Source organism: Musa acuminata, chromosome BXJ1-8 (assembly GCF_036884655.1).
Source record: "Musa acuminata AAA Group cultivar baxijiao chromosome BXJ1-8, Cavendish_Baxijiao_AAA, whole genome shotgun sequence".
NCBI lineage: Eukaryota > Viridiplantae > Streptophyta > Magnoliopsida > Zingiberales > Musaceae > Musa > Musa acuminata.
In genome coordinates, this window is record NC_088334.1 from 45,870,265 (window position 1) to 45,895,157 (window position 24,893).

At 38.3% G+C, this 24,893-nt stretch overlaps 2 protein-coding genes, 1 long non-coding RNA gene and 1 pseudogene across 3 annotated transcripts; 2 read left to right on the forward strand and 2 right to left on the reverse strand.

Annotated features, from left to right (window-relative positions):
* The first annotated feature begins 844 nt into the window (after positions 1–844).
* Positions 845–3,950, forward strand: LOC103996380 (uncharacterized). The gene is made up of 4 exons (XR_672593.3): positions 845–1,043; positions 1,977–2,052; positions 2,896–3,054; positions 3,267–3,950. It is a non-coding gene; the product is annotated as an uncharacterized LOC103996380 (long non-coding RNA).
* Positions 3,951–4,863: 913 nt separating this feature from the next.
* On the reverse strand, positions 4,864–16,966 carry LOC135680406 (polyadenylate-binding protein 2-like). Its single transcript, XM_065194288.1, has 10 exons — positions 16,864–16,966; positions 10,872–10,970; positions 8,831–8,949; positions 8,038–8,694; positions 7,869–7,946; positions 7,680–7,769; positions 7,038–7,181; positions 5,935–6,033; positions 5,423–5,590; positions 4,864–5,306 (listed from the first exon to the last, which is right to left on the reverse strand). The coding sequence occupies exons 1-10, from the start codon at positions 16,964–16,966 to the stop codon at positions 5,100–5,102; spliced, it is 1,764 nt and encodes a 587-aa protein (XP_065050360.1). The 3' UTR covers positions 4,864–5,099.
* Positions 16,967–17,045: 79 nt separating this feature from the next.
* Positions 17,046–18,887, forward strand: LOC135588196 (chitinase-like protein 2; annotated as a pseudogene).
* A 173-nt stretch (positions 18,888–19,060) lies between these two features.
* LOC103996378 (NAC domain-containing protein 17) lies at positions 19,061–22,139 on the reverse strand. The gene is made up of 5 exons (XM_009417302.3): positions 21,787–22,139; positions 21,086–21,363; positions 20,623–20,952; positions 19,717–20,248; positions 19,061–19,607 (listed from the first exon to the last, which is right to left on the reverse strand). The coding sequence occupies exons 1-5, from the start codon at positions 22,037–22,039 to the stop codon at positions 19,231–19,233; spliced, it is 1,770 nt and encodes a 589-aa protein (XP_009415577.2). The 5' UTR covers positions 22,040–22,139; the 3' UTR covers positions 19,061–19,230.
* Positions 22,140–24,893: the final 2,754 nt, after the last annotated feature.

Below are 24,893 nucleotides of genomic sequence, written 5' to 3' on the forward strand. Positions count from 1 at the left end.
AGCCTACATGTGCACATATGCATCTTTTATCTACGGTTGCAAAGAACATACCTTTTGCAATAATTTGCAAATGAAGTTCTCGCAAATAGAATCTCTGATGTGATTATCACTGCCATTTGTGTTTTTGTTTTGTTATAGCGAGAACATGACTTCTCTCGATGAAATTGAAGGGATTTGCTGATACAGACAGATTGGGAGAAGGAAAATGACTTCACTCTTGACTGCAATTCTAATTTTTTTTTTTGTTAGTGGCTTGAGAAATCTGTTTCCAAGTATTGCTAGTGTTGAAATGAATCAAGCTATTGGCATCCTGCATCTGATTTGTTCAGTCTATTGCTAGGGTTCCTCTGCATCTCAAGTTATAGGACTGCTCACCTATTACTGCTGCCTCAAGGCACCCCCAAAGGAAGCTAACACACATGGATATATGGCAATCCTCTACTTGTCCATTTTCCCTACTAGACATTGATATGATAAGAGAATCGTTTAACATGGTCAAAATATGTGCTTATGAGACCGTGAATGTGACAATTAGAAAAGGTCAATAGAAACTATTGAGACCTAAAAAGATCTGAATAGAAATCATAAACAAAGATATATATATATATATATATATATATATATATATATATATATATATATATATATATATATACATATATATATACATATATATACATATACATATACATATACATATATATATATGTATATATATACACAAACATATATATATATATATATATATATATATATATATATGTATATATATACACAAACACACACACACATATATATATATATATATATAGTCGTAGAGAGACTGGTACGGGTTTTTCTTCCGTTTCCTTTCCTCCCGCGATGTAGAAAGTGTCGATCACTGTTTTGGCCGAGTGTGATTTCTCGATCGATTGGGAGATGACGCCCAAGAGCGTGTTGCTGTTGCCGGTGTCTAATCCGCCTCTGTCTCCGCCGCTACGGGAGGGCTCCGCATGACCAGGCGAAGCGCCTTCGCCGCCTTCTCCTACGTGGCCTGCGCGCCGGTATGTCCCCTCATTTTGTCTTGTTCGATTTGGAATTCCTTTGCGTTGTGCTCGAATGGTTCGTTCCTTAATGCTCCTTTGCTATGGATCCTTAGAAAAGGGTTTGTGTTGTTTACAGTTGAACATAAATCTTTTTCTTGGTTCTGTTGTTGTCGTCAATCTGTTCCAAATGTAGAAACGCCGGACCTTCTCTTTGTTCGACACCTTTGTTCTCAGTTCCAAGACTTTTTCTTATCGTGGGTGTGCGCTCTTGCGTGGTACTACAGAGTTGACGCTCGTCCGCAATTTGATCTGGCTTCAGAAGAGATTTTTGGCAATGATTGTGTGGATTCAAGTCTCAAGTTAATGATCTTGTTCATGATTTTGCAAAGCCACCAACAAATTAACGGAGACTGAAACGGAATCTTTGTACTGTTTAGAACAATTGAATCGTTTCTGCTGATAGAAATTCAATAAATATAGGTTGATCTTTTCTCTTGTTGTTGTCAAAAGATACCGGTCTTGTCTAAACAGACATTACTGAGAAACCATTGCTTAGTTAAAGTTAATGGAAAGGTGTAAAAAGATACCGAAAGGTGGATGATAGAAAGAAGTTGATTTTTCACTCTATAAGCGAGCTGGCTTACCTTGTCTGCCTGGCACAAAATTTTGTTGCTCATGATAGGGTTAAAGATTAAGGACTCCCATGTTCTAATCTTTGAACAGATTTGGAGTCGGCACAGATACTGTATGATGTTGATGAATGCATTTGCATTATAAAAATGGGAACTAAAATGTGATTTGAAGCTTATTGGTTTAGCATTGTCGCATGTTATTCTCAACAAAAATGTATGTTAAAATCATAACATAACAATGTTTCTTATTGGTTTAGCATTGTCCATTCTCCTATGTTTATCATCTCATTTACAATTTGTTTCGTTGCACCTTTTGCAGTGCTTCTGGTTCCGTTCATCAAAGCTGCTCTATCCTCGTATGGTTTCCCCTGTGCTAATGTTATTACTCTTTTGAGGTATGCTATATCTTCTGTAATTTTTGCCGAGTAGTTACTTGAGCATCTTAAGCTTTGTAAAATGAATATTACAAGTCACTTAGTGCAAGTAACACAATAGGTTTATAATATCATTGCAGGTTGATCTGAAACCCTACTCAATAAAGATAGAAATGATAAGAAACTAATCGATAATAGGATGACATTGACTGGGTTTTACTAGTTAATGATGGCAAAACTGCATTAAATCTAGCTGAAAGGAATATATGAAGTAAAAGTGAGAAAGTTGATGAAACAGTGAAACAGGCAGAAATCATGGACGAGGCTAAGCCTTTGATGGGTGCTTAAAAGCATATTTGAAAAAGAAAATTCTTTATTATTTACCTTCTGAGAGACCTATGATCCCTCTATTTTACAAAGATTAACCATACACCTTTTTACTCATCCTAGGTCCACCAAACTTTCAACAAGTCCTTAAGTAATGTATTTTAATAACCTTGAACTGCTCATCAATTGAACTCCTATTCCAATTCAAATAATTTTAAAAGTGCAATGTGTTGGACCTTCACTAACACTAAGCAGTATTTATTAAAAAGGTTTCTTCAAAAAGGGTATAAAATACAGAAAATTGAACTTAAACCACATATGATTCAATTCTAACTTCTAAGCATGTATGGAACTCGAACCAACCCTTTCTAGAAATGGTTGCCTCATTTATCATTTAGACTGCCACATCTTAGTTGGACAGGTTCTTTTCAGGTTTTAGTTGTGGCCTGGTAAAAGTTCATCCTTGTCAAAATTGATATGATTTTTTTTTTTTTTGTGTTTTTTTATGTATTCTTATCATTTTAATTGTTGTTTCAGAATGTCTTTAGAGATTATTTGAGCATCTTCATGGTAAAGAGCCCGCTTGTGGATACAGCTTGGTCTAAGAAAGTTATTAAGCTATAAGGATATGATCTTGGACAGAGATGGGGCCCTTGACATGGGACTTAATGGGGGATTGTTAAGTTTCTGAAAAAGGTAAACTCTTGTCTCATTCCCTGTTATATACATCCATACATTATAGTTCATCCAAGATGGAATACTTACTCTTCATTAGATACTTCAGTCTCTGGAGTACTAGTTGTTTAAATTCTTGATTTTGATAAAAACCAAGTTAAACCAAGTCATTTGGAGGTCCAGGATTTCATAGCATAGCGATTAATGGCTCCCCTTGACATGCATGCTTTAAGGTTTAAGGTTCTCAATAAGCAGCTCGGGTGAAGATCTAACCAGGTTCTCAAAAAGCAGCGAGTGCAATTAAATTGTTATTGGTGTAGATCTAACGAGGTTCGCAGCAAAGCAGCTCGGATGCAATTAACTGTTCTTGGTGAAGATCCAACAAGGTTCTCAACGAAGCAGCTCGGATGCAATTAATTGTTATTGGTGAAGATCTAATTAGGTTCTCAACAAAGCAGCTCGGGTGCATTTCACTGTTCTTGGTGATGATCTAACGGGGTTCTCGACAAAGCAGCTCAGGTGCAATTAACTGTTCTTGGTGAAGATCTAATGAGGTTCTTGACAAAGCAGCTCGGGTGCAATTCAATTAACTACTGTTGGTGAAGATCTAACGAGGTTCTCCACAAAGCAGCTCCGGTGCAATTAACTGTTCTTGGTGAAGATCTAATGAGGTTCTCAACAAAGCAGCTCAGGTGCAATTCAATTAACTGTTCTTGGTGAAGATCTAAGGAGGTTCTCGACAAAGCAGCTCGGATGCAATTAATCGTTCTTGTTAAAGATCTAACAAGGCTCAGGTGCAATTACCTGTTCTTGGATAGGTGTAAATTCTTTGTTTATATGATCAGTGCCTTCTGAAACAATTGATATTTATGTATGACAAACAGTACATTAGCAAACTATTGGCCTTCTGCTGACCGTAAAACTAAATCGATGATATTGAGAATTCGACTATAATTAAATATGGTTTTTCGATCTTGGTTGATTCAACCGTAAAGCAAACTATGTTACCAAAGGCATGGGCAGATCACTTAAAATCATTATTGTTATGAAATTTAATTTACAACAATTTTTTCAATTATAAATTTGATTACAGAAAGATCTTAGCATTGCCATTTATGTTTGTTTATCCAACCTGCGTATTGAAAAAAATCTTAAATTCGATCGTCGACCGGTCTAATTTAATTATTGAATCAAATATGTTAAAATCGAAATGAATTGAGTGGCCTAAGTTTTGGATGACCTGCAGAACTAGATTGAACCGGATAGTCAAATCGTAAAAACGTATCATTAACCAATCCAATTCAATTATTAGATTGGATGTATTAAAAGCCAAAATGAATTGATTAACTAAATCGATTTTGCGATACATCCGATTTTATAATATAATAAAAAATTACTTAAATATATTAACATAAATCCTTTTTAGCATTTATTAGTTGATATTATCATTCTTATACTATTTTTTACTTTTAAAATTAGTTTTCATATTTTAAAATTTTATTATATCTACTTTTAAATTATTTAATATATTTTAAAAATATGTTTTAATCAAACAAACAATCCTACCTGCTGACCCATAGCCTAATGACCCAAGACTCGACTAGGGTTTCCCGATTCGGTTCAATGTACATCAATCTCGAGCGAAGATAACACCCAACATTGATGAATTTGGCATGTGGACAATATCTACCTAGTAATATGATATGACAAATCCAATAGATGAATCGAGTGTCATGCACCGAAGATGAAGCAGTCGAATCGACAACACATGACGAGATAAATCTTAGACACGTAGGCCATGCAAGAGATGGTAAGGACAACACTCGGGAAGAAAGCAACAGGAAAATGGAATGAACTATGAACTACTGATCCAGTATTCTACCAACGCAAACAAGTCAATCCACAAGCAAAGACTAGTCTAAAAACCCAAATCCCACGAAACATGTTCTTAGCAAAGAAAAAGCAAAACCGAGCTCCACTGTAAGCTACTACTAGTTCCTGCCTCGAGGAAAATCTAAAACTAAGTCCGTCAGCTCAATGAATGAGGCTATCGTTCAGTATGCCGACTAATCAGCCGGTGCGTTAACCTGCTGCTGCTGTGCGACACTCCTCAGAATTTCCATCGCTTCTGCAACTTTTGCTCTCAGAGCATCTGGAGATTCCAGCAGATGCAGGACTTCGGTTTGGTCCATCTCGAGCAGCATTCCTGTAACTTTGGCTGTATCAAAGGGTTCAAGTTGCTTAACAAGTGGGTACAGACTATCACCGAGCATCTGCACAGGAAGAACATGTGAACCATAATCGGTCAACCATAGATAGAGTTGATTCATTGCACTTGTAAATACGAGGACATGTTAACAGGAAAAGGACACATCGATGAGAAACATACCAGCCTTTGTTGCTTGGGAGGAGCATTTGCAAGGGCCGAAGGCAATGCAGCGATGGGAATAGGTTGTGGCATGGTAACATCTTGCATAGGCAAACCTCCCATCTCATTAGGATGGAGCATACCACCAACTGCACCTGGTGTGCCAGGAGGGTACCTGTGGACATGAAACTTTGGAACCATCTGTTATGCATTATAAGCAAAATAAATAAATAAATAAATAAATAAAAAGTTAGATCAATACTAATATTGCATCACATTGAACATTCTATAAAGCTATAATCTCAGATAAAACCAAGATGAGAACATATTATTTTGCCCTTCAAATTTAAACTTTAACCCTTCCGAATCTTTCACCCTAGTACTCTTTCTACTTTCAACCAATTGCAATTTGCTGTGGTTGTTAATAATAGTTAAACCCACCAAATGGTAACCATGATTGTAAGAAGGCACAGAAAGCTTTAGAACCAAGCGAGATGATCAAGGACCTGTTACAGAGTTAATGGTTGGTGTACCTTCCGTCTTTGTTGGACAAGGGCCGGTAAGAAATTTGGCATAGGTGCTTCTGCAGGTTGTACTCCAGGGATGATCTGTGGCTGAAATCTAAATCCTGGCTGTAGACGAAATTTTAGAAGTTATAGAATGATTTAAGCAATAAAAGAATTAATAAAGCATGCATAGTAACTTATAAAGCAGTAACATGCAGATTCAATAAACAAAATAACTAAATGCAGCGCACCACAGACAACACATTTCATAACAATGTACTTGAAATGCACAAAAAAGATCAGTGATGCATTTCAGTTATGACGTATCGTTCATGTGCTTTAGGTGCAGGCAATCATACAAGTATTTGACTTACTGTCATACTGTATGTATGCCACACCATTCATCATGTAAGTCGATGACAGATGGCATCAGCAACTAAGAGTTCAAAAAAGAGAAGGTAAATTCTATATTCCACATATAGATAATATAATAATGAAGATTGAATTAAAAATAAAATAATGCAAAAGTATCTATTACAATTACACCTGAATCTTACCAGTCATTATTCTAATCTTTATAAGGGAGCTCCAAAGCTAAGACTGAAATAATAGCTTCTGTACACTAGTTAGCTTACACATGCAATGCACATACTAAATTTGCAATTTCCCACTTCACATTTCCTTTTCACTAATGAGCAACAGCATGCTACAACTACCGAAACTTCTTCCACTATAATATTAAAGAAATATAATAATGAGCAAAAGGATAACAAGCATTATAAAAAGTTATTTCCCATTATGACAGTCGTGATAAAGTATGTATATCAACCAATATCCAGTTTGACCACTGGCCATCAAATATGATAATACCTTGACTGATATGCTACATGGCATGTTTGAATATTTTGGCCAAATATAAGGTTCAACAGTTCAAACAGAGATTGAAGGACATGGAGATAATTGTAAGAGTTTCCACCTTAATATTGAGCATCACAAAAGCCAGGATATTATATAACTAATATTGTCCTCGACAGTCAATTGACCAACTAGTATTGCAGTAAACGGTTATCCGAAAAACAGGATTTTTTATGATAAAAAAATTGAATCAAACATAAGAACCAAATAGATACCTGTGGTGGAATAAGGTTAGGAGGTGGTTGACCATAAAATATTTGTTGTCCAAGGCCAGGAGCACTCGGGGGGTACATGGGAACTCGGGGACCAACACTTGGGCCTAGGCCCATTGCTACAGGTCTCACTTGTGAAAAGTGTGCCTATATATTAGACAAAAAAGTTATTGAAAAAAAAAACAAAACATAAATGCCAGCAAAATTTCAGAATTTTGTTATGGAAAAATACATTGCTACAAAGAGACATGACTATAAAAGAGACAATTTCGTTATGACATAATCCATTTCAGACAATGGACCATCAGAAAGGTACTTTGCCAACACAAGTTACACAGTTCATCATTTCCAGGTTGGATTGAGTAAAAAAAGAGGACAAAAAAGCAAACGATTATAGGGTGTAACCTAAAGGCTAATTGTAAAGCACTTCCACTATTTTTGCAAAATTAACACCTAAGTAGACATGATATGTAACAAGTAGGATATGAAGCTTCTAGAAGCTTGTTCATATCCTTTCACTTCAAAGCTAGACATGAAACATCAGTTGAAGGTACCACACTAAAACCTAGCTGACCACATTACCATTGTAGCTGCTTAAAGTAACTTGATTATGACCTCAAAAATTGGTTGGGATAAAGTAGATACCTGAAAACTAGCTCTTCTATCTTCTTTCCGTTGCGCAGGTGCAACATAAAGTGGCTTCCCGCGAACCATCTTTCCCTTCATATCTTCAAGCTAAAAAAAAAGAAAAAAATTCCATTTATGAATGTTCCAAAAGATTTTTAGAAGAGAGTGTATGTGTGTGTGTGTGCGCGTGAGAGAGAATGAGATTACAGCTCGATTTGCTTCTTCAGGTGCAGAGAAAGCAACAAAACCAAAACCTTTACTTATACCATCAGGGTTCCGCATAATCTGTAACATATATATACATCACAAGAAAGCCATTATGACCAAATCAAGAAAATTAAGAGAATTAATTGTACCAAAACTGGACATCCAGCACCTTGCAAGAAGTAATTGTACCAAAATCAGAAAATAGTTCTTTCAGCTCATCATCCCCAACGCTATCATCTAAGTTCTTCAAATATAAGTTGAGTCCTTGATCCCTGTCCACTGTATTCCTCGCACTCTGATTATAACTTTTTCTCAGTGCTAATTCTCTTTCGGATTTCTTCAGTGCCTTTCCAACATACCACTCCTTATCGTCAAATTTCTGCTCATTGAGTTCTTGAACTGCTCGAGCGGCATCATCTGGATTCTCAAAATTGACAAACCCAAAACATTTAGATTTTCCATCCTCCTCCCTCATAACAATGGCACTTGTAATTTTCCCATACTCGCCAAAGATATTTTCTAGATCTTCATTTGTAGTCGACTCTGAGAGGTTTTTGACAAAGACATTAGAAAACTTTGTCTTGTCTAAGGAGTTCTGTCTTTCTTTTTTGCGAATAAAGGGTCCAACAAAAACTGGTTTATCATTTAAAAGCATTCCATTTATCTCATTGATTGCATTCTGAGCTGCCTCCTCTTGTTCAAATTGAACAAAACCATAGCCTTTTGACTGTCCAGATGCATCTTTTGCAATCGTGCAGGAAACAATTCTACCAAATGCCGAAAAGATATCAAACAGCTGTCCATTGCATATTGCTTTATCTAGATTCTGAAAAACACAAAAATAACAACTTATGTATGTACAATGCGAACTTGCAACTGTCAAAAGAAATGAGTAACATAAATTATCCATAATCTAATTGGAAACTGACATCTTCACCACAGCAAATTAAACAATTCATTACCTTAACAAATATATTTGCTGCCCCATTTCTATGCATGCTAGGGTCCCGGTTTGAATCCAGAATGCGAATAGGCTTATTGTTAAGAGGCATAAAGTTCAGCACCTCCAATGCCGTTGTAGCTGTCAATCATAAAAAAAAAATCAGATAAAAAAAAAGACATTCTTACACTTATCATTTGGCAACTGCTCCAAAAGAAACATTTTGATTCTCATGGTATTATGATGTAGAATTTTCATTCCATCAATAATACAGCCAACGCAATATTTGCTTCCAGAGAGTTACCATTTATTAAAAGTCCTTGATGTCCAAGAAGAGAATTCCAATACTAATAGCAATGAAATAGTAAATTGTTCAAAATCAGAGAAGGTTTCAGTAAATGACTTTTATGAAAACATGTGTTGATTTATTATAAGAAATCACTTTCGTTATTTTAAATATTCCACAACAAATACTGGGCCATTGAATATAATACTGCTTCATAGACTTGATGCAAGAATGGATTTGCTATCTTGCAGAAAAGATAGAAATAAATACAAAAAAAGTAATTTGGGAACATTAAACAAATAATTTAAAAACATCCCAACATTTGAATCCTGGATAAATTATGAGATTTCAAGAGATTTCTTTTTTTCCAATTAGTTTCTCTTTCTTGGTTCATTATCTCTTGACACAGTGGATATCCACCAAAGAGAAATAAGTGTTAGGTTTGGTAGAAGGGGTGTCACCACAGTTTGTCTTAATCAAGTTAATATCCAAATAATTCCCCACAGCTGTTGAATAGAGGTACATTAGGAAGATCATCTCTTGCACAGGTATGGTCTTCTATAAAAGCCAACACAATAACCATTTGTGCTTCTATACCAGCAACTAAACCAGGAAAATCAAGGGGCTAACATCAGCACCCACTGCCTGGAGCTCACCACCACCAAAGGTCCAACAAAACCTATGGTAAGCATAAGGGGAATCAGACAAGGGGAGATGTTACAGGGCAATACTTGGCACTGGCGCACTCTGCATGACGAATTTCCTGCCCATACTTATCAGGCGACATGTTCCATGCTAATTGTAATTACCAAATATTTTCATTTATTTCCTAAACTAGAAATTCCTCAAATAGTATCTTTCCCTTGATAGAATAATTTATTTCCTAAATTCGAAATAAATTACCACCATTAAAATGGTTAGTTAATTTGATAAGTTAGTTTAGACTGATATTATTAATTATTTACATATTAATTACCAACAGTTAAAAATTAGAGTTATGTCATACATGGTTCCCCCTCCTCATCAAACCCTCTCCCATTCACTCTAACTTGAAGGTAAGATGGGAAGAATCTAATGATGAGGAGCAAACCGTTCAATCCAGGTTGATTCGGCCAGAATCGACATGATCCAATCTAGAATCACCTAAGACCAGCTCAATTTAACCTAAACCAGTCCATAAATAGCCTGAACCAGTTAAAACCATTCAAAACCATTCCATTATCACCAAGAACTTGCCTGAATTGAGCGAACCAATTTGATTTGGTTCGGCCCAAAGGGGCTGAGTGTTGGGCCTCAACAGTCCATAGGCATCGAGTGGAGTCGAGCCACGTGTGTTGGACCTCATGGTGCAAAGGGATGGGTCATGCTGGGCTTGACCCAATTGGGTCTAGTCCACCTGAGCAGACTCAAGTTGAGTCTAGTCCAGGCCAAACCTTAGTAGACCAAGCCCGGGCTAGCCACACTAGACCCAAGAGTGGTCCAATAGTTAGATTTTTATTTTTTATATAAAAATGAGTAACTAATATCCAAATTAAACAAATCTACATTGCATAATTGATCAATTAATTAAAATCTCATTAACAAGAACTTCAACTGAAATAAATGACATGATACAAATTAAATATAACCTATGAATAAAATGTTGTAAAATCTTATAAAATAATGTGAATGCTAACATAAATTTTCAAAGAACTAAAATTAATTAATTTCGAAATATAAAGATTCTATCAACACAAACTAAATGCTTAAAAAACAAAAGAAAAGTAGGAGAACTTACGGTTCTCCTTAGGGATGATCACCAGCCCTTTCTCCTTGCTCCTTGTTGGTAGACTTTTTTTGTCTCCATAAAATAAATGAGCGAGAAGGGTTTGAGCAACTTAAATAGGGAAAAAGGGTAAAGCCATATATGGAATAACTATATTTTTTATTTTTAAAATAATTTATATTTAAATAATTAATAACATCATTCCAATTTTATTTATTCAAATTAAGAAACAATCATAATGGCTACAAGTTATTTCCAACCTAGGATATACTTATTTAGGAACTAAATTATTCAAATAAGAAAAAATACTATTAGAAAAATTTTTTACTTAGGAAATAATTAAAAATATCCAATGGTTATGGTCACTGCTGGGTTTCATAGTACTCAACAGTTGATAGAAACCAAACAAGGGATTCCAAGGCTTCCTAATTTGCCCAACCCTCTAAACCCATTGGAGATCATATAAAATAATATAGGAGCTTTGATCGATAGAGACACTAGGACAATATTATTATTCATGAGGATAATATCTTTTTTACTCTTTTTATTCGAAAATTAAAAAATAATACAAATCAAAGTCCTTGCATCTCTTCTATAGTTTTTTTTTAATATTTTTCAACAACATTGGTTTATATTAAAATACTATTAGAAAAATTTTTGATTTAGGAAATAATTGAAAATATCCAATGGTTATGGTCACTCTTGGGTTTTATAGTACTTGCATAATCGATAGAAACCAAAAAACGGAGTCCCAAGATTTCCTAATTTGCTCAATCCTCTGAACCCATTAGAAATCATATAAACTAGAATAGGAGCTTTAATCGACAAAGACACTAGGACAATATTATTATTTATGAGGATAATATCTTTTCGGCTCTTCTTCTTCAAAAATTAAAAATAAGTACAAATCAAAGTCATTGCATCTCTCCTATATTTTTTTTCATATTTTTTAACAACAATATTGGTTTAATTTAAAAGCTTTAATCCCTACTCAAAAGTTGTAATGCCATAATCGCATCGTGCATACAATTCTTCGCAAAATTCATCATCCAGAGCTGACTGTTTATATGTTACATGTTTCTCATTAATACATAATGCTCATTAATACATGTTCCTCATCCACAAAATTCATAATGCTCTGACGATTTATATGACATGTTCCTCATTAATACATAAAACACAAATACCAACTAACTAAACAAGCAGTCAATGAGACCTTTCATCCAACTACCTAAATAAACATCACCTCAGCTCAATATGAAAAGAATCCTCCTATTGTACTATGATCTAAAAAAGATAATAAACACAAATGCCCAGTAGAGGAATTCAAAGGACAATGAATAACAATATACGAAATAAATACATAACATTTGTGAAAATATGTTCATAATAAATGTTCATTCATACAAGACGAATAACCAAAGTACCAACAATAGGGAATTTGAAAGTAACAACTCAGAAAGATGCATATAATAAAATATCATTTAATAATGCATCATAATCATCCAATGATACACCATCATCAATAATAGTGTCGAACAAATGGACATCCAAACTCTCAGAATCGATAGCTCTCCCAACAATATATATAAACAATTGATATAAAAAAAAGACATCAACATCTGCAATAGTGTTTTAAAAAACGGTTGGTGCTAGAAGGTAACAAAGTTGCAAAATGCCCAAAGTGTCGATCAATATGGTGTTAACCAATTCTAACCAATGCTAAATAAAGAATTGAGAAGAGGTGTATCCAACGGGTGTGGAAGAAGGTAGGGGGAAAGAGAGGGTGACAAATGAAGCTGTAGATAAGGCGACAACAATGGACAAATCTGCAAACGAAAGCGATGACGACGAATGAAACTACGGATAAAGGTGGTGAATTCACTTCGAAGACAAACTTTTAGAGGGGGGTGGGGGAGGGTTGTGTTAGGATACATTAGTTGGTTCAATCGACTCAAGCAGAAACCCAAACCCAACTTCACTTGGGTGCTGGCTCGAGGTGCCCAACGCTTGGGCCCAGGTGTGCACCTAAGCAACGCTTCATTGAAACACCACACCTGGAGGCTTTGCGAGGCACGGAGGCCTCGTCTCGTCTCGCCTCTCTAGAGTGCCTTTTGAAAACATTGATCTACAGATGTTGGGGTTCCATATTGCCCTTTAAACTAGAGTGGTCTCACACTAGTCATGATGGAGACATCTAATCATGATGGAGTCATGATGGTAATACACATGTTGCTCACCAAACACAAGACCATCTAGTTGCCCCATTTGATGATCCGCTAATTCAAAAGAAAATCGGTCTATCGGTACTAGTTTATTTGCCCATCATCGATAGGGATAATGACCATAATCAACATGATACAATTCATGGTATCATATAACGTGCAAAATATAATATCATATAAGAATGCAAACCAACATAATACCATCACCAGTAGAGTATCATCCAATAACAAGCAAGAACGTGAATGTAAAATAGAATAATATCTTAACCAACTTAAGAGGTTCATCATTCATATTATAAGGCTAACAACAATAAACAACACAAGGTCAAATAGAAGTTGACTTGAGTATATCCAAGACCCACTTAAGAATGCCTATGTTATTAGATTAGATAAATTCAGCATAATTTAACTATTGAACCCATCTTGACTTTTCTAGACTAATAAATCCAGATGAGCAAATTATGCTAGTTCAAACTAGCTTCACTAAGTATGCATCTCATTAACACTTACTATGACCGTTAAATAACTCTAGCTTAAAATGATACATTCAAATTAAATTGGGTCATTAATCATTTGTTTGTGTTACTAATCATTTTGATTCCCTTTGCATTGTTTGTTAGTGCAATATAATATACATAATGACTACAAGTTATCCTGAAAACAATTTCCTCTTAAATTCTCATTAAAGATCTCACCTACATGTGTAATTACTAATAGTGATATATGCACATCACCTATGACCACATAGATGAATATGTGCATACATGCATGACAAATGAATACTGTTATTGGAAATTACACTTAGGTACATACCATGTACTACCAGGCCAAGTGTAGGAAATGTAAGTTGTGCTGAAAATGGAGATTGGATGATTCACGTGGTTAAGGGCCAGCATTTATTTGGCCAACTCTTTCGTGTACAATAAGTCCATTCAGATAGAACATGGGAAAAGGTCTTGCATTAAATAAGGATTAACAAGTGCATGATGTTATTGCTAATAAGGCACAAAATGAGTCATTCACATTAGGGTCATTAAATATCACTTAAATTCCACTTGACTGTCAGAGGGCCACTATATAACCATCACATATTTTGATAGGTTAGTCACAAAACAATAGATTGACTAGCAATCTAGTAATACATGCCATGGAATAAATGTGGTTACAGTCTAAACATTATGCTTCTTCCCAAACTATCTAGTTTTGAGTAAGAAATTAGCAATGAAGCCATGACCTAAAGGTAATGGTTGGGTTGAGGCTAGGCCATGGTAGAATGGTTCATGCAAGCTATGGCCTCAAATATGCGGAGGGGCCCATGGCTTGCGTTAGAATATTACTACCATATCCTATAGCCCTATGGCCAGAAGACTTATGCCATGTGGTCCTTGACTTATGGTGAATTACAACAAGATTTCCTCTTTCTGATCACTAATTGGCCTACGATTGGAGGAAAGCTCCAAAATTGTAACAGTGGATTCAAGTTTGTCAGTGTAACAGAACTGAAGCATGGACATAGATTTACTCCAAGTGTCGAGTCATTATCACAAGCTATCTCCCACAGTCCCACTCTAGGATATTGGCTTGGAAGTCAGTACACTTATGAATGTGTAGAGCAGTCATCATTTGAGACATCTGAAATTACTCATAGGATGTTAAGCATAGTGCATGCATATGTTACAAGAACGCAAAAGATGTAGTGATTTTGATTGTGCTATCACTTGTTTTGTCTGTTCATTGGATTATGCAGATGACAACACCAAAAGGTATTGCAACCTCAACTAAGATATGCCTCTGAGTTGTTTGTCCACACTAGACCTATGCAAATGTGGATTAACTTCCAACTGGTTCATATCCAAGTTCATTTCAAGGATTGGTTAGTGGATCAGTTAGAGCATGAGATATTAAGTGCATCGGGGTGACAATGAAATTCCAATAGTGATGCCTTATGACCATGATTCTACCAGTAACCTAGTTAACCATTGCACATGAAGTGCAAGGAACATATACCACAATTGAAACATGTTAATCAGATTAGAAGTATTAACTACCATTTTCTTATACATAGATATTATCGCTCATTGTTATTTCCTTTTCCTTCTTAGGGAATTTGGTAAATAACAAATGACATGCATTTTCTACTACACTCACATGGATACAAGTAAAAAGATTCGAATCATCTACTGGAAAATTGAGCCACAATCATAATAGAAAATTTGCCATAGATATCATTACGCTTCATATGATAATTTAAGCATCGAAAATAGCATTTTTGGATGACAAGGAACGCTTTTTATTTCAATACAATCATCTACATCATAGAAAACAATGAGATAGAAGGAAGGAAATCTCTAGAAAAGATCACTACCAGGTTTCTGACATGGAAAAGAAAAAAAATAGAATCCTACCACAATCCTCAAGGCAATGCATGGTCCCCCATCACATTCCTTCCTCTCAAATATATTTCCTCCTAAATTTGTTAGATGAGTGAGGACAGACAAATAAAAAGATGAGTTCTGTATTATTCTCAAAGAACAGTACTCTCTCCTCATTCCACACCCCAAAAGCCATCAGTATTCAGTAACTGAACCCATCACACATCCCACCCTTTCCTAAGTTCCAATTTAAAACTACTATATTACCCTTAAACCATGGGGTTATAACAAATGCTCTTCAGGCTTTTACTTCCCCATTAATCAATATATCACTTGTTCAAAGCATGAACTAAGAAAGAAGCTAAGATTCCATTTTTGTAAATTTTGTTGCTTGGTCATTGATTCTGTCTAATTGAAATGCATATTGGTCGAACAGCATAAATGTATAGATAAGTGCAACAAGTACTTCATAGGTGTGACTCGGCCGCCATTTTATATGTTTTAGAAAATGAACTGAGACATGGTCACTCAGGTTTATAGTTTGAATTATGCTTCCTTGCGAAAATCATTGAATAAGGAGCCAGATTTTGATGGCATAAATAAACCAAATAGTATTTATGGTTTTGATTAGCAATTAGCAGCCAGCATGAAGCCCATGCTTGTGAAAGAAGCTTGTTCTGCTAAACAAGTTTATGCCTCCTTGAACACAAAAGATTTTGCTAAAAAGCATATGTAGCATAGTTCCCAGAGTATTTTGTAGGAATGCATTATTTCACTTTATTCAGAAATCCTTGTTTCATATGAACAGTAGAAGAATATTATTCACTTTGATTTTTTTTTTCATACAGATCAAGATAGTTTAAGGGCCACTAGCATACAAAAAACCTTTTTTAAACTCTATTGATGTACCAAATGCACCACTCCTTCAATTGGATTAGTAGGAAAAATATGCTTGCTTCTTGACAGGAGACCAACGTTAAATGGCGTTTTTCAATCAGTTTAATCAAACAAGGATAAGAATCCTCCTTAAAATTGGGCATAGCTAATGAACAAGAAGGGAAAAGAACGAAAATAGTATGATACTAAGTTTCCAAAACTAACATAAATCGGCAGTTCAAATACATCAAATTAATTGTTTCCAAAACTGACATAATTGGGCAGTCCAAACACATCAAATTGGACTCCTAAAACCAATTACGGGAAAAGGCACACAAAGAACTTAAAGAAGAAGAACAACAACGAACCGACTCACCGTTGACTGGGTTGCTGTAGTTGACGAAAGCGTGGCCAAGCGATCGTCATGTTCCGAGGTCACGGCAAACCCGGGCGGTCACCACCGGGCCGATTTGGCTGAACAGATCGTACACCTGCGTTTCTGTCACGCTCGCCTGAAAGTCCCCCACGTACAGCGACGTGGACGGGAACTGGTTTCCCCCGGAGCCGGCCACGCCGCCTCCGTCGTTGCTAACGTCCCGATCGGCGCCTGCTGGTGCGTCAGAGCCTGCGCCATCTCGCGAACCCGATATAACCTTCTTTTTTTTTTCTCTCTCTCTTTCCTCCCCAACGACGACAACAAACCTTCTCTGGTTTTTAGGGTTTTGACTGACAGACACGGGAACAAGAATATTGGATCGGGGAGACATCTCTGCTCTTTTTAGGGGTTTTCCGGGGTTTTTTGGGTTTTTTTTTTGATCGGAGGAGGTGAAAAATTTAAATGACTTGACTCTCCACTATTATATCTTCTTCATTCACCTTCTTGGCCAACCCAACACACACTCACTCGCTGGCTCGCGTTTAGACGGTCTTTGGTTCCACTTCGCTTGTGAATATTACCGCTCACCCCAACCGTCGCCTAGTTGCCGGATCAGATCTCCACTCCCTCTCGCTCTCGCTCTCGCTCTCGGTCACGGAGCAGCGAGCGAATCCGATGGGGAAGATGAGGGCGTGGTGGACCGTTCTGGTGGTGATCGTGGCGGCCGGCTCGGCGGTGGAGGCGTCCAAGTCGAAGACCAAGGCGTGCGACAAGGGTGGGAGTGCAGGGCCAGCGTCTACTGCTGCAACGAGACCGTCAGCGAGTACTTGCACGTGTAGCGGTTCGAGAACCTCTTCAGCAAGCGCAACGCCCCCGTTGCCCACGCCGTCGGCTTCTGGGACTACCAGTCCTTCATCACCGCCGCCGCCCTCTACGAGCCCCTTGGCTTCGGCACCACCGGCGATAAGCAGACCAAGATGAAGGAGGTCGCCGCCTTCCTCGGCCACGTCGGCAGCAAGACCTCCTGTAAGCCAAAAAAGAAATCCCATCCCTTACTCCCTCCAATCCCTCCCTCCCTTCCGTTCGTTCATGCATCTAATCTAATTGCTGCCAATTGTCTCTTATTCCCTTCTTATTGACGATGGAAATTGCAACACATAGAGAAGGGAAATCAAAAAATTGGATCAATGATACTCAATGCTTATGCTAACAATTCGATCAAGTTCAGATCCTTGCCTGCACAATCATATATCGAAGATGGGTAGCGACTGACTGTCATGGACTCGTCATATAAAAACCTATTAAGACTACTGTGTATCTGCCGAACATCTGTGTTGCAGGTGGGTATGGTGTTGCCACCGGTGGTCCGCTTGCATGGGGATTATGCATTTATGCTACAACCATGAAATGAGCCCAAGCCAAGATTATGCATTTATGCTACATTTATGCCCTGCCTGTGAACTGGTATGTGAATGGTGTTTCAAGTTTGCATTGGTGTGAGGATGGTTGAAGTAAATCGAGTGCTTATGAACTTAACCGATGACTACCAGGAACTACAACTATGGACTTATTGGTGATGCTCTAAAGGTAGATCTGTTGAACCATCCAGAATATCTAGAGCAGAATGCTACCCTAGCTTTCCAACCCGCCATCTGGAGGTGGATGACACCGATGAAGAAGAAGCAGCCTTCAGCCCATGATGTTTTCGTCGGAAACTGGAAGCCCTCAAAGAATGACACTTAATCAAAAAGGTTGCCTGGCTTTGGGCTCACCATGAACATTTTGTATGGTGAGATGGTTTGCGGCCAGGGCTACATCGATTACATGAACAATATAATATCTCACCACCAGTATTACTTGGACTTGTGGGAGTAGGGCGCCAGTTCTCTGGAGACAATCTGGATTGTGCTGAACAGGTACCTTTCAATCCATCTCACAAAGCTGCCACATCCTAAGCCACCCCTGCATCTGTGAAGTATCAGGTGAATGACTGCCCCAGAAGATGGTTGTGTAAAATTAGTACTGAATTGTTTGTTCAAAGATGTGCTGCTGCAGTTCAGATGGCTCCACTATTCTTTTATGTGGTGTAAATGTGATTGCGTGTTGGGATCTATGGTAAAAGAACTTGTAAAGGATACCTATTTTTGGCTATGGAAACTATGATGTACTTGTGTTTTCAGAGTGATGGGTGATTTGGTGATTGCATACTGCAGTGCAATTGATTCAGTTCCTATTCTGCCCATAAACCTTCCAATAAGCCAAGCAACCCTGCAGAGGATGTCCTTTGTTTATTTCATTCTCCTTGATCTGCAACAGCACAAGTTCACATAAAAATACTTGCTGCAAGGTTAATTCAATGGAAGTTATCTCTGAAGAAGAATCCCATTGTAAGTGCTGCAATAGTATCTAGCCTTTACAATTGTGCATACTCGAAAACATACAAAGATTGATATCAACAAAATTAGGATACTTGAAACCAGAATAATGAACAAGGAACTCTTGTTCATGTCAATTTTACATATTCAGGAGGAATTGAACCTGGCCAAAAAAGCACTGAATACTTTCACCACAGCTCCAGCAGTCAAAACCCAGAACACGGCACCCAGTCCCACCAGGAATGAGATGAAAAGGATCCCGCCATTGCGGCCTCCCCTTCTTCCCGATGTGGCATGGTGCCCATCTGCGGTGGCGTTTGGACCATGAACTCCAACCTGCCCTGCTCTAAAACTCGATACTCGTTCAAACGCCCTGCTAATGAAGGTATTCTCTGATGCCAGCGCAGGACGGCTTGGTACTGAATCCAACAAGGTTGAGAGTGCAGAACTGAACCACGATTCTGAGGTGCTGTTTTGCCGTTGGACCATCTCCATATTGGATGATGTAGAAGCATATGCAGCACCTATGTATGAAGTAGCGAAAAATGAGAACTAGCACAAGCAAAATCTGTGTGGCTGAATGATTTGTAAGGTATGTATACTGGATCATGCAAAAGCAAGATTTTTAAGCACCTGAAGCTGGGGATGTCATGAAGACCTGGTTTGGGTCCGCATTTGAGGCACCGAAACCCTGATTATGTCCCCAAAGTTCAGTTGATACGTGGTATGACTCATCTAGTGCTTCATCACCACCAAAACCATCAAGGTATGAAATCGGTGCTGCAAGGCCCAGAGAGTCAAAATCATCAGAGAAAGCCACGGGGGCATCAAAATAGTCATAAGAATCATATAATTCGTAAGGGCCATCGATCTGGTCCCTGTTATTCAAATCGTTCCAACTCCACATGATGGATTCTGGGTCATTGAAATCTTTGATTTCTAAAAACTCCTCATCTGCCTGCTCTAGAACCTGTTGGGTGTTAGAGGTTAATGAAGTCATCTCAGGATCTTCAACAGGCTGAACACAAGCAGAATCTGGTTGTGAGACTTGAAACTTTGTGTCTGAAGTGCTCAGCTCATAACAAATGCCACTGTTCTCAAAAGAAGTAGCTTTCGTTAAGGATGGGCAAAAATTGTGCTTTCCAATTTCTGTTTCAACGTTAACCTGCACCAAAGAGACAAGCCAATAAAGGTCAGCCAACTTTCGTTGCATTCTTTGCTTGAGGATAGAGGATCTAAGGAAAGATGGATCAGGAATGTGCTCTTATATTTCATTTATTTACAGTTCCAAATGAGTTCAGGAATGACACTCTATGCAACTGTGCGTGTGTTGCATGTCTACATGCTTGCAGTATGTGTGGAGCATGAGACGTGTGAGTGAATAATGTGTATGCTTGTCAACTCTTGTGTTGGGTTCATGTGTATTGATGTTGCTACATTTGTTTTCATATTTGGACATCAGTAATCTAAAATTGTTACTGCAAACAAGATTGTGGAATTAGAATGAAATGAGCAAAAAAGCATGGAATACAGCAATACCTCTGAAACATATGCAGAATGTTCTGAATACTGGCCAACCATGTTCTGCTCATTAGACAATTCTAGCAAAAGATCCTCTAACTCATCCACTAGTTGATTGCTCCCAGCATCACATGATGTGCCAGCAGAGACAAGATCATGGAGAGGCTCGATTGTTGGTACTTCAGTGTTCCATGGATTCGTTGGTAATTCACTGTTATCCTGGCTCCTGAAGATCTCATCCACTACATCATCATCCCACTCCTCTTCCCTGAAGGGTGCTCCATACTGCTCCCCATTCTTAGGACCAGGACCACTCTTCCTGAACACCTTGTAGAGAGCATAGCAATCCTGCAAAGGATGACAGATAATGATGAAAAATTGATAACAAAAGATGGAGAACCATCAAAACTATGAAACAAAGAGAAGATATAGATGTGTTGGATGCTATAATCAGAGTTGATCCTTTCCAGCGATGACTTGCCTGCACATTGTTGCAGCTTAAAAACACCTGCTCATCCAAGGTGTACTCATGCATCACCCAGTTGGTGCGTTCTCCCTTGGGCGCGCGTCCATGGTAGTAGACAAGTGTTTTCTTGTTCCCCATAGCCTTGGAGTTCTGAGAGATGGACCGGTCCTTTCCGGTAGTCTTCCAGTAGCCAAATTTGGTGGCCCGATTCGATCTCGACCCATTTGGATACTTCCTATCCCTCGGGCTGAAGAAATACCATTGCTTATCGCCACTCTTCAACTCTGATTTGTCTGCAGATACCACGAGAAGCCACAGTTGTAAATTTGAGTCAGCAAAGAAAGAGGGAATAAAACGCTAAAAGGCGACAACTTTAGAGTGTTCTAACGTAGCAATTCTTGTTTGATTTGGAGGTGAAGTTGAAGCAATGTATATTGTTTTGACTTCAGATGTTTAGGCAATCAATCAACCAAGGAGAGAACCTAAGCTGCACAAAATTGAGCACCTTAACATAATCGCAGAGATAACAAGATTAGAATCCAATGAACTGTCTAAACGAATTAGATCACTTGACATGGGTGAATATTTGCGTTCAGGATTCCATGTTAATCCGGCAAGAACATGTTAATCTAGTGATCAACCACAAGATTCAAATGCAAAGGAAGAGGACAAGGAGGAGCTGCGGCTCAACAACCAAGGGAGATGCCGAATCATACCAGGGAGTTCCCATGGCTCCCACTTGTAGACGTCGACGTCGCCGATCATGGCGAGCCTGAAGCGGCGTCCGCAGATCTTGCGCTTGAGATAGTAGAGGACAATCTCCTCGTCGGTGGGGTGGAACCGGAACCCCGGCGGCCACCAGTTGGAGTTCCCCGGCCATGCCCCTGCCGCCGACCCCGGAGAGCAGCGATCGCCGACGGCCGCTTCAACTCCGCCACTGCGACCAACGCAGTCCTTCGCCATACCCATACCTACAGCCTATTCGGCCGGTCAACGGCAGCGGCAGCAGCAGCAGATAGAGAAGAGAAGAGGGGGAACATAGACGAATCGCTTACGGCAGTCTACCCACTCGACGTGTTCCGCTTTAAGGAGGAAGAAGTCGACAAAAGGAGGATCCTCTCCAACAATATATTTAAATAAAACCATTCGGTCTAATAATCTTAACCGTTCATTCACGAGCCGACGACTGTCTCCGACAATGAACGGTTCTGATCGAAGTCAGACACAAGGTAAGAATTGGAGGGGATCCGCGCCCAACTTATTGACCGGTCCTCTCCATGACTCTTTTAATGTCCCCTCCGTTCCCACCACCCACAAACTTTACTCTCTCGACCTCGATCCTAAATGTGGGGCCCATGCCACAGTGAGATGGATCTCCGGTACATGTCGGGTGTGCTCAAAGATATGGTGTTAGAAGGGAGAACACAGCTCTAGTGACTCAGAATTATATCACGGATCTCATTATATACATATATATATATATATATATATATATATATATATATATATATATATATATATATATATATATAGGATTTTGTTGCGTAGATGAATTGAAATCATATTAGGATCGACAATTATTTCCTCGTGACGCGTCACGTGGGTGAGACGGGTGAGGGGGCAGTGGGCATAAAAAAACAGCGGCACTCATGTGAAGAGCGAAGCTGGTTTCACACTTGTTCGCACCAATCTGTAACTGACACGTGGACAGACTCTCCCGGGAACAACGAGGAAGCCCCCTCGAGGTAATTCCGTGATTCCCACCACCCTTATGTCACGGAGTGACGCTTCCTTTTCCTTCGTCTCCAATGAAGCGTGTGATTGTTCGATGAGGACGGTGTTGATGGGAGAAACTTCGCCGCAGCTGCCTTCCCTTTGAATGTGTGTTGATTGTTCTTCCGTATGAACATTATTATACATTTGTCCTGCAGCACAGATCAGATTAGTATACGTAGAATAATATTCAAAACAGAGTTACTTATGTGTGAAGTTAAAATTTAATTATTCGAGTTAGACACTTATTCAAAGTCAATCGAGGTTCTTCATCTTTTATCTTGAAATAATGATGATCATTTTATTTATGTTCACTTTTAAACTACTTCAAGACCTATAAAATTACATTAGAGTATTTTGGATAAGATCTTTATGTAACTTAAGTGGGATTCAAAGGATTCGGTTAGGCATTTTAGTAGAAAAAGATATTTTCTCCTAGAACGCATTTGAAGAGCTCTTTTATAATAAGCTTTGAAATGTCTTTGCTCAGTAAATGTTTGTTGGTTATAAAGAATGTGGTGTGTTTCTTCTGGATTTAATTGAGATTGTGGTGTGTCAAACTTAGGACACGGTAACATCGGGTCTACTTAACTGTCTTAATCAGTAGAAAGGGGGAGGTTAGCGTTCACTCCCTCCATTATGGTCAGTGCCCGACTTACCAGTAGAAAGGGGGTTGGCTCTCGAGTCTTTCACCTAGGTTGGAAAGGGTGTTGGCACTTAACCCCTCCACTGTAGTCAGCACTTAGATCTCTCCATCTTAGACTAGCCTCGAGGGAGTCAAGTTTTCCTGACTTTCATATCTAGGGTAAGCCTCATTTTAGGTGGGTTGAGCTTTTCTTACCTGGTCTAACATGTGCCTTAGGACTCTCTTTAGGTAGAATGAGTTTTTTTCTAACTCACACACATCAGATATATTTTGTCTTATGTCTCATGTCGTAACGGATTTCTTTTTACACGAGTTAAGTTTTTCAACTCATATGCCTCAGACACATTTTATCTTTGCCTCTATCATAGTAGATTTTTTTCAATGTAGGTTAGGTTTTGTTGACTCACATGCCTTAAACACTTTTTGCCTTGTGCCTCATACTGTGACAAGTTTCTTCATATATGGGTTGGAATTTTTTGACTCACGCACCTTAGGTATATTTTGTTATATGCCTCCCACTACAACAGATTTCTTCCTACACGGGTCAGGATTTGCCAACTCATATGTCTTGAGCACATTTTGCCTTATGTCTCTAGCCATGGTGAATTTCTTCCTACATGGGTCAAGTTTTGTCAACTCATACGCCTTGAACATATTTTGCCTTATGCCTTTTACCTTGACGAGTTTCTTCCTATGTGGGTCAAGTTTCATCGGCTTATGTGACTCAAACACATTTTGTCTTATGACTCTTATCATGATGGGTTTCTTCTAAAGTGGTCGTCAAACATCGATCACCTTTATACTTTTCAATATGCCCCTTCATCAATTAGCATCTATTTATATTCAATACAAAGGGATACTTATCTTCAATATGGAAAAAGAGAGATTGATCCTATCCCTATAAATTCTCCTTAGCCATGGGAGTGAGGCTCATTCTCTCATTTGAGCTGCTGTGGTCGTCCTTAAGAGCTTTTTCTTCTTAGCCTTGGCTCATTTTTTCAAGGCGAGTTGGTTCTTGATCATCTTTTTAAGGCGGATCGGTTCCCAGGTGTCTCATCCTTTATGCACGTCGACTCTCCAGTACCTTGGCCATCCAGCATCTCGATCCTGAAGAATTTTTTTCACCTTTACAGGCTGGGATGTCTTTCCATTATCACATAAACTCCTTATAATCTTACAACCACTGAATGGTTAAAGAGATTGTTACTCAGTCCTTAGACAACCCAAGAGTTGAGGAAGTTTGATCTCTTCTTCGTTAAGAGAGTCGATCCCAGTGAACCCAATGATTATTTGGGATTTAGAATCCATAAAAGGTACATATGATAGGGACTCAGTGATAAGCACATAACTCCTAGACTACATTTATACTAGGTATTATATTTCAATTGAGTTTGAGCTACCAAT

What these genes read in the sequence shown, in the direction of transcription:
- LOC103996378 (XM_009417302.3), bottom strand. Translation starts at nt 22,039, where the DNA reads ATGGGTATGGCGAAGGACTGCGTTGGTCGCAGTGGCGGAGTTGAAGCG. An exon ending in GGAGCCATGGGAACTCCCTG is followed by an intron (nt 21,364 to 21,786) that starts GTATGATTCGGC and finishes TGGTATCTGCAG; the next exon opens with ACAAATCAGAGTTGAAGAGT. An exon ending in ATTCTGCATATGTTTCAGAG is followed by an intron (nt 20,249 to 20,622) that starts GTATTGCTGTAT and finishes TCTTTGGTGCAG; the next exon opens with GTTAACGTTGAAACAGAAAT.
- LOC135680406 (XM_065194288.1), bottom strand. Translation starts at nt 16,966, where the DNA reads ATGGCGCAGGCTCTGACGCACCAGCAGGCGCCGATCGGGACGTTAGCA. An exon ending in ATAGAAGAGCTAGTTTTCAG is followed by an intron (nt 7,182 to 7,679) that starts GTATCTACTTTA and finishes TCTAATATATAG; the next exon opens with GCACACTTTTCACAAGTGAG. An exon ending in TTGTCCAACAAAGACGGAAG is followed by an intron (nt 5,591 to 5,934) that starts GTACACCAACCA and finishes ATGGTTCCAAAG; the next exon opens with TTTCATGTCCACAGGTACCC.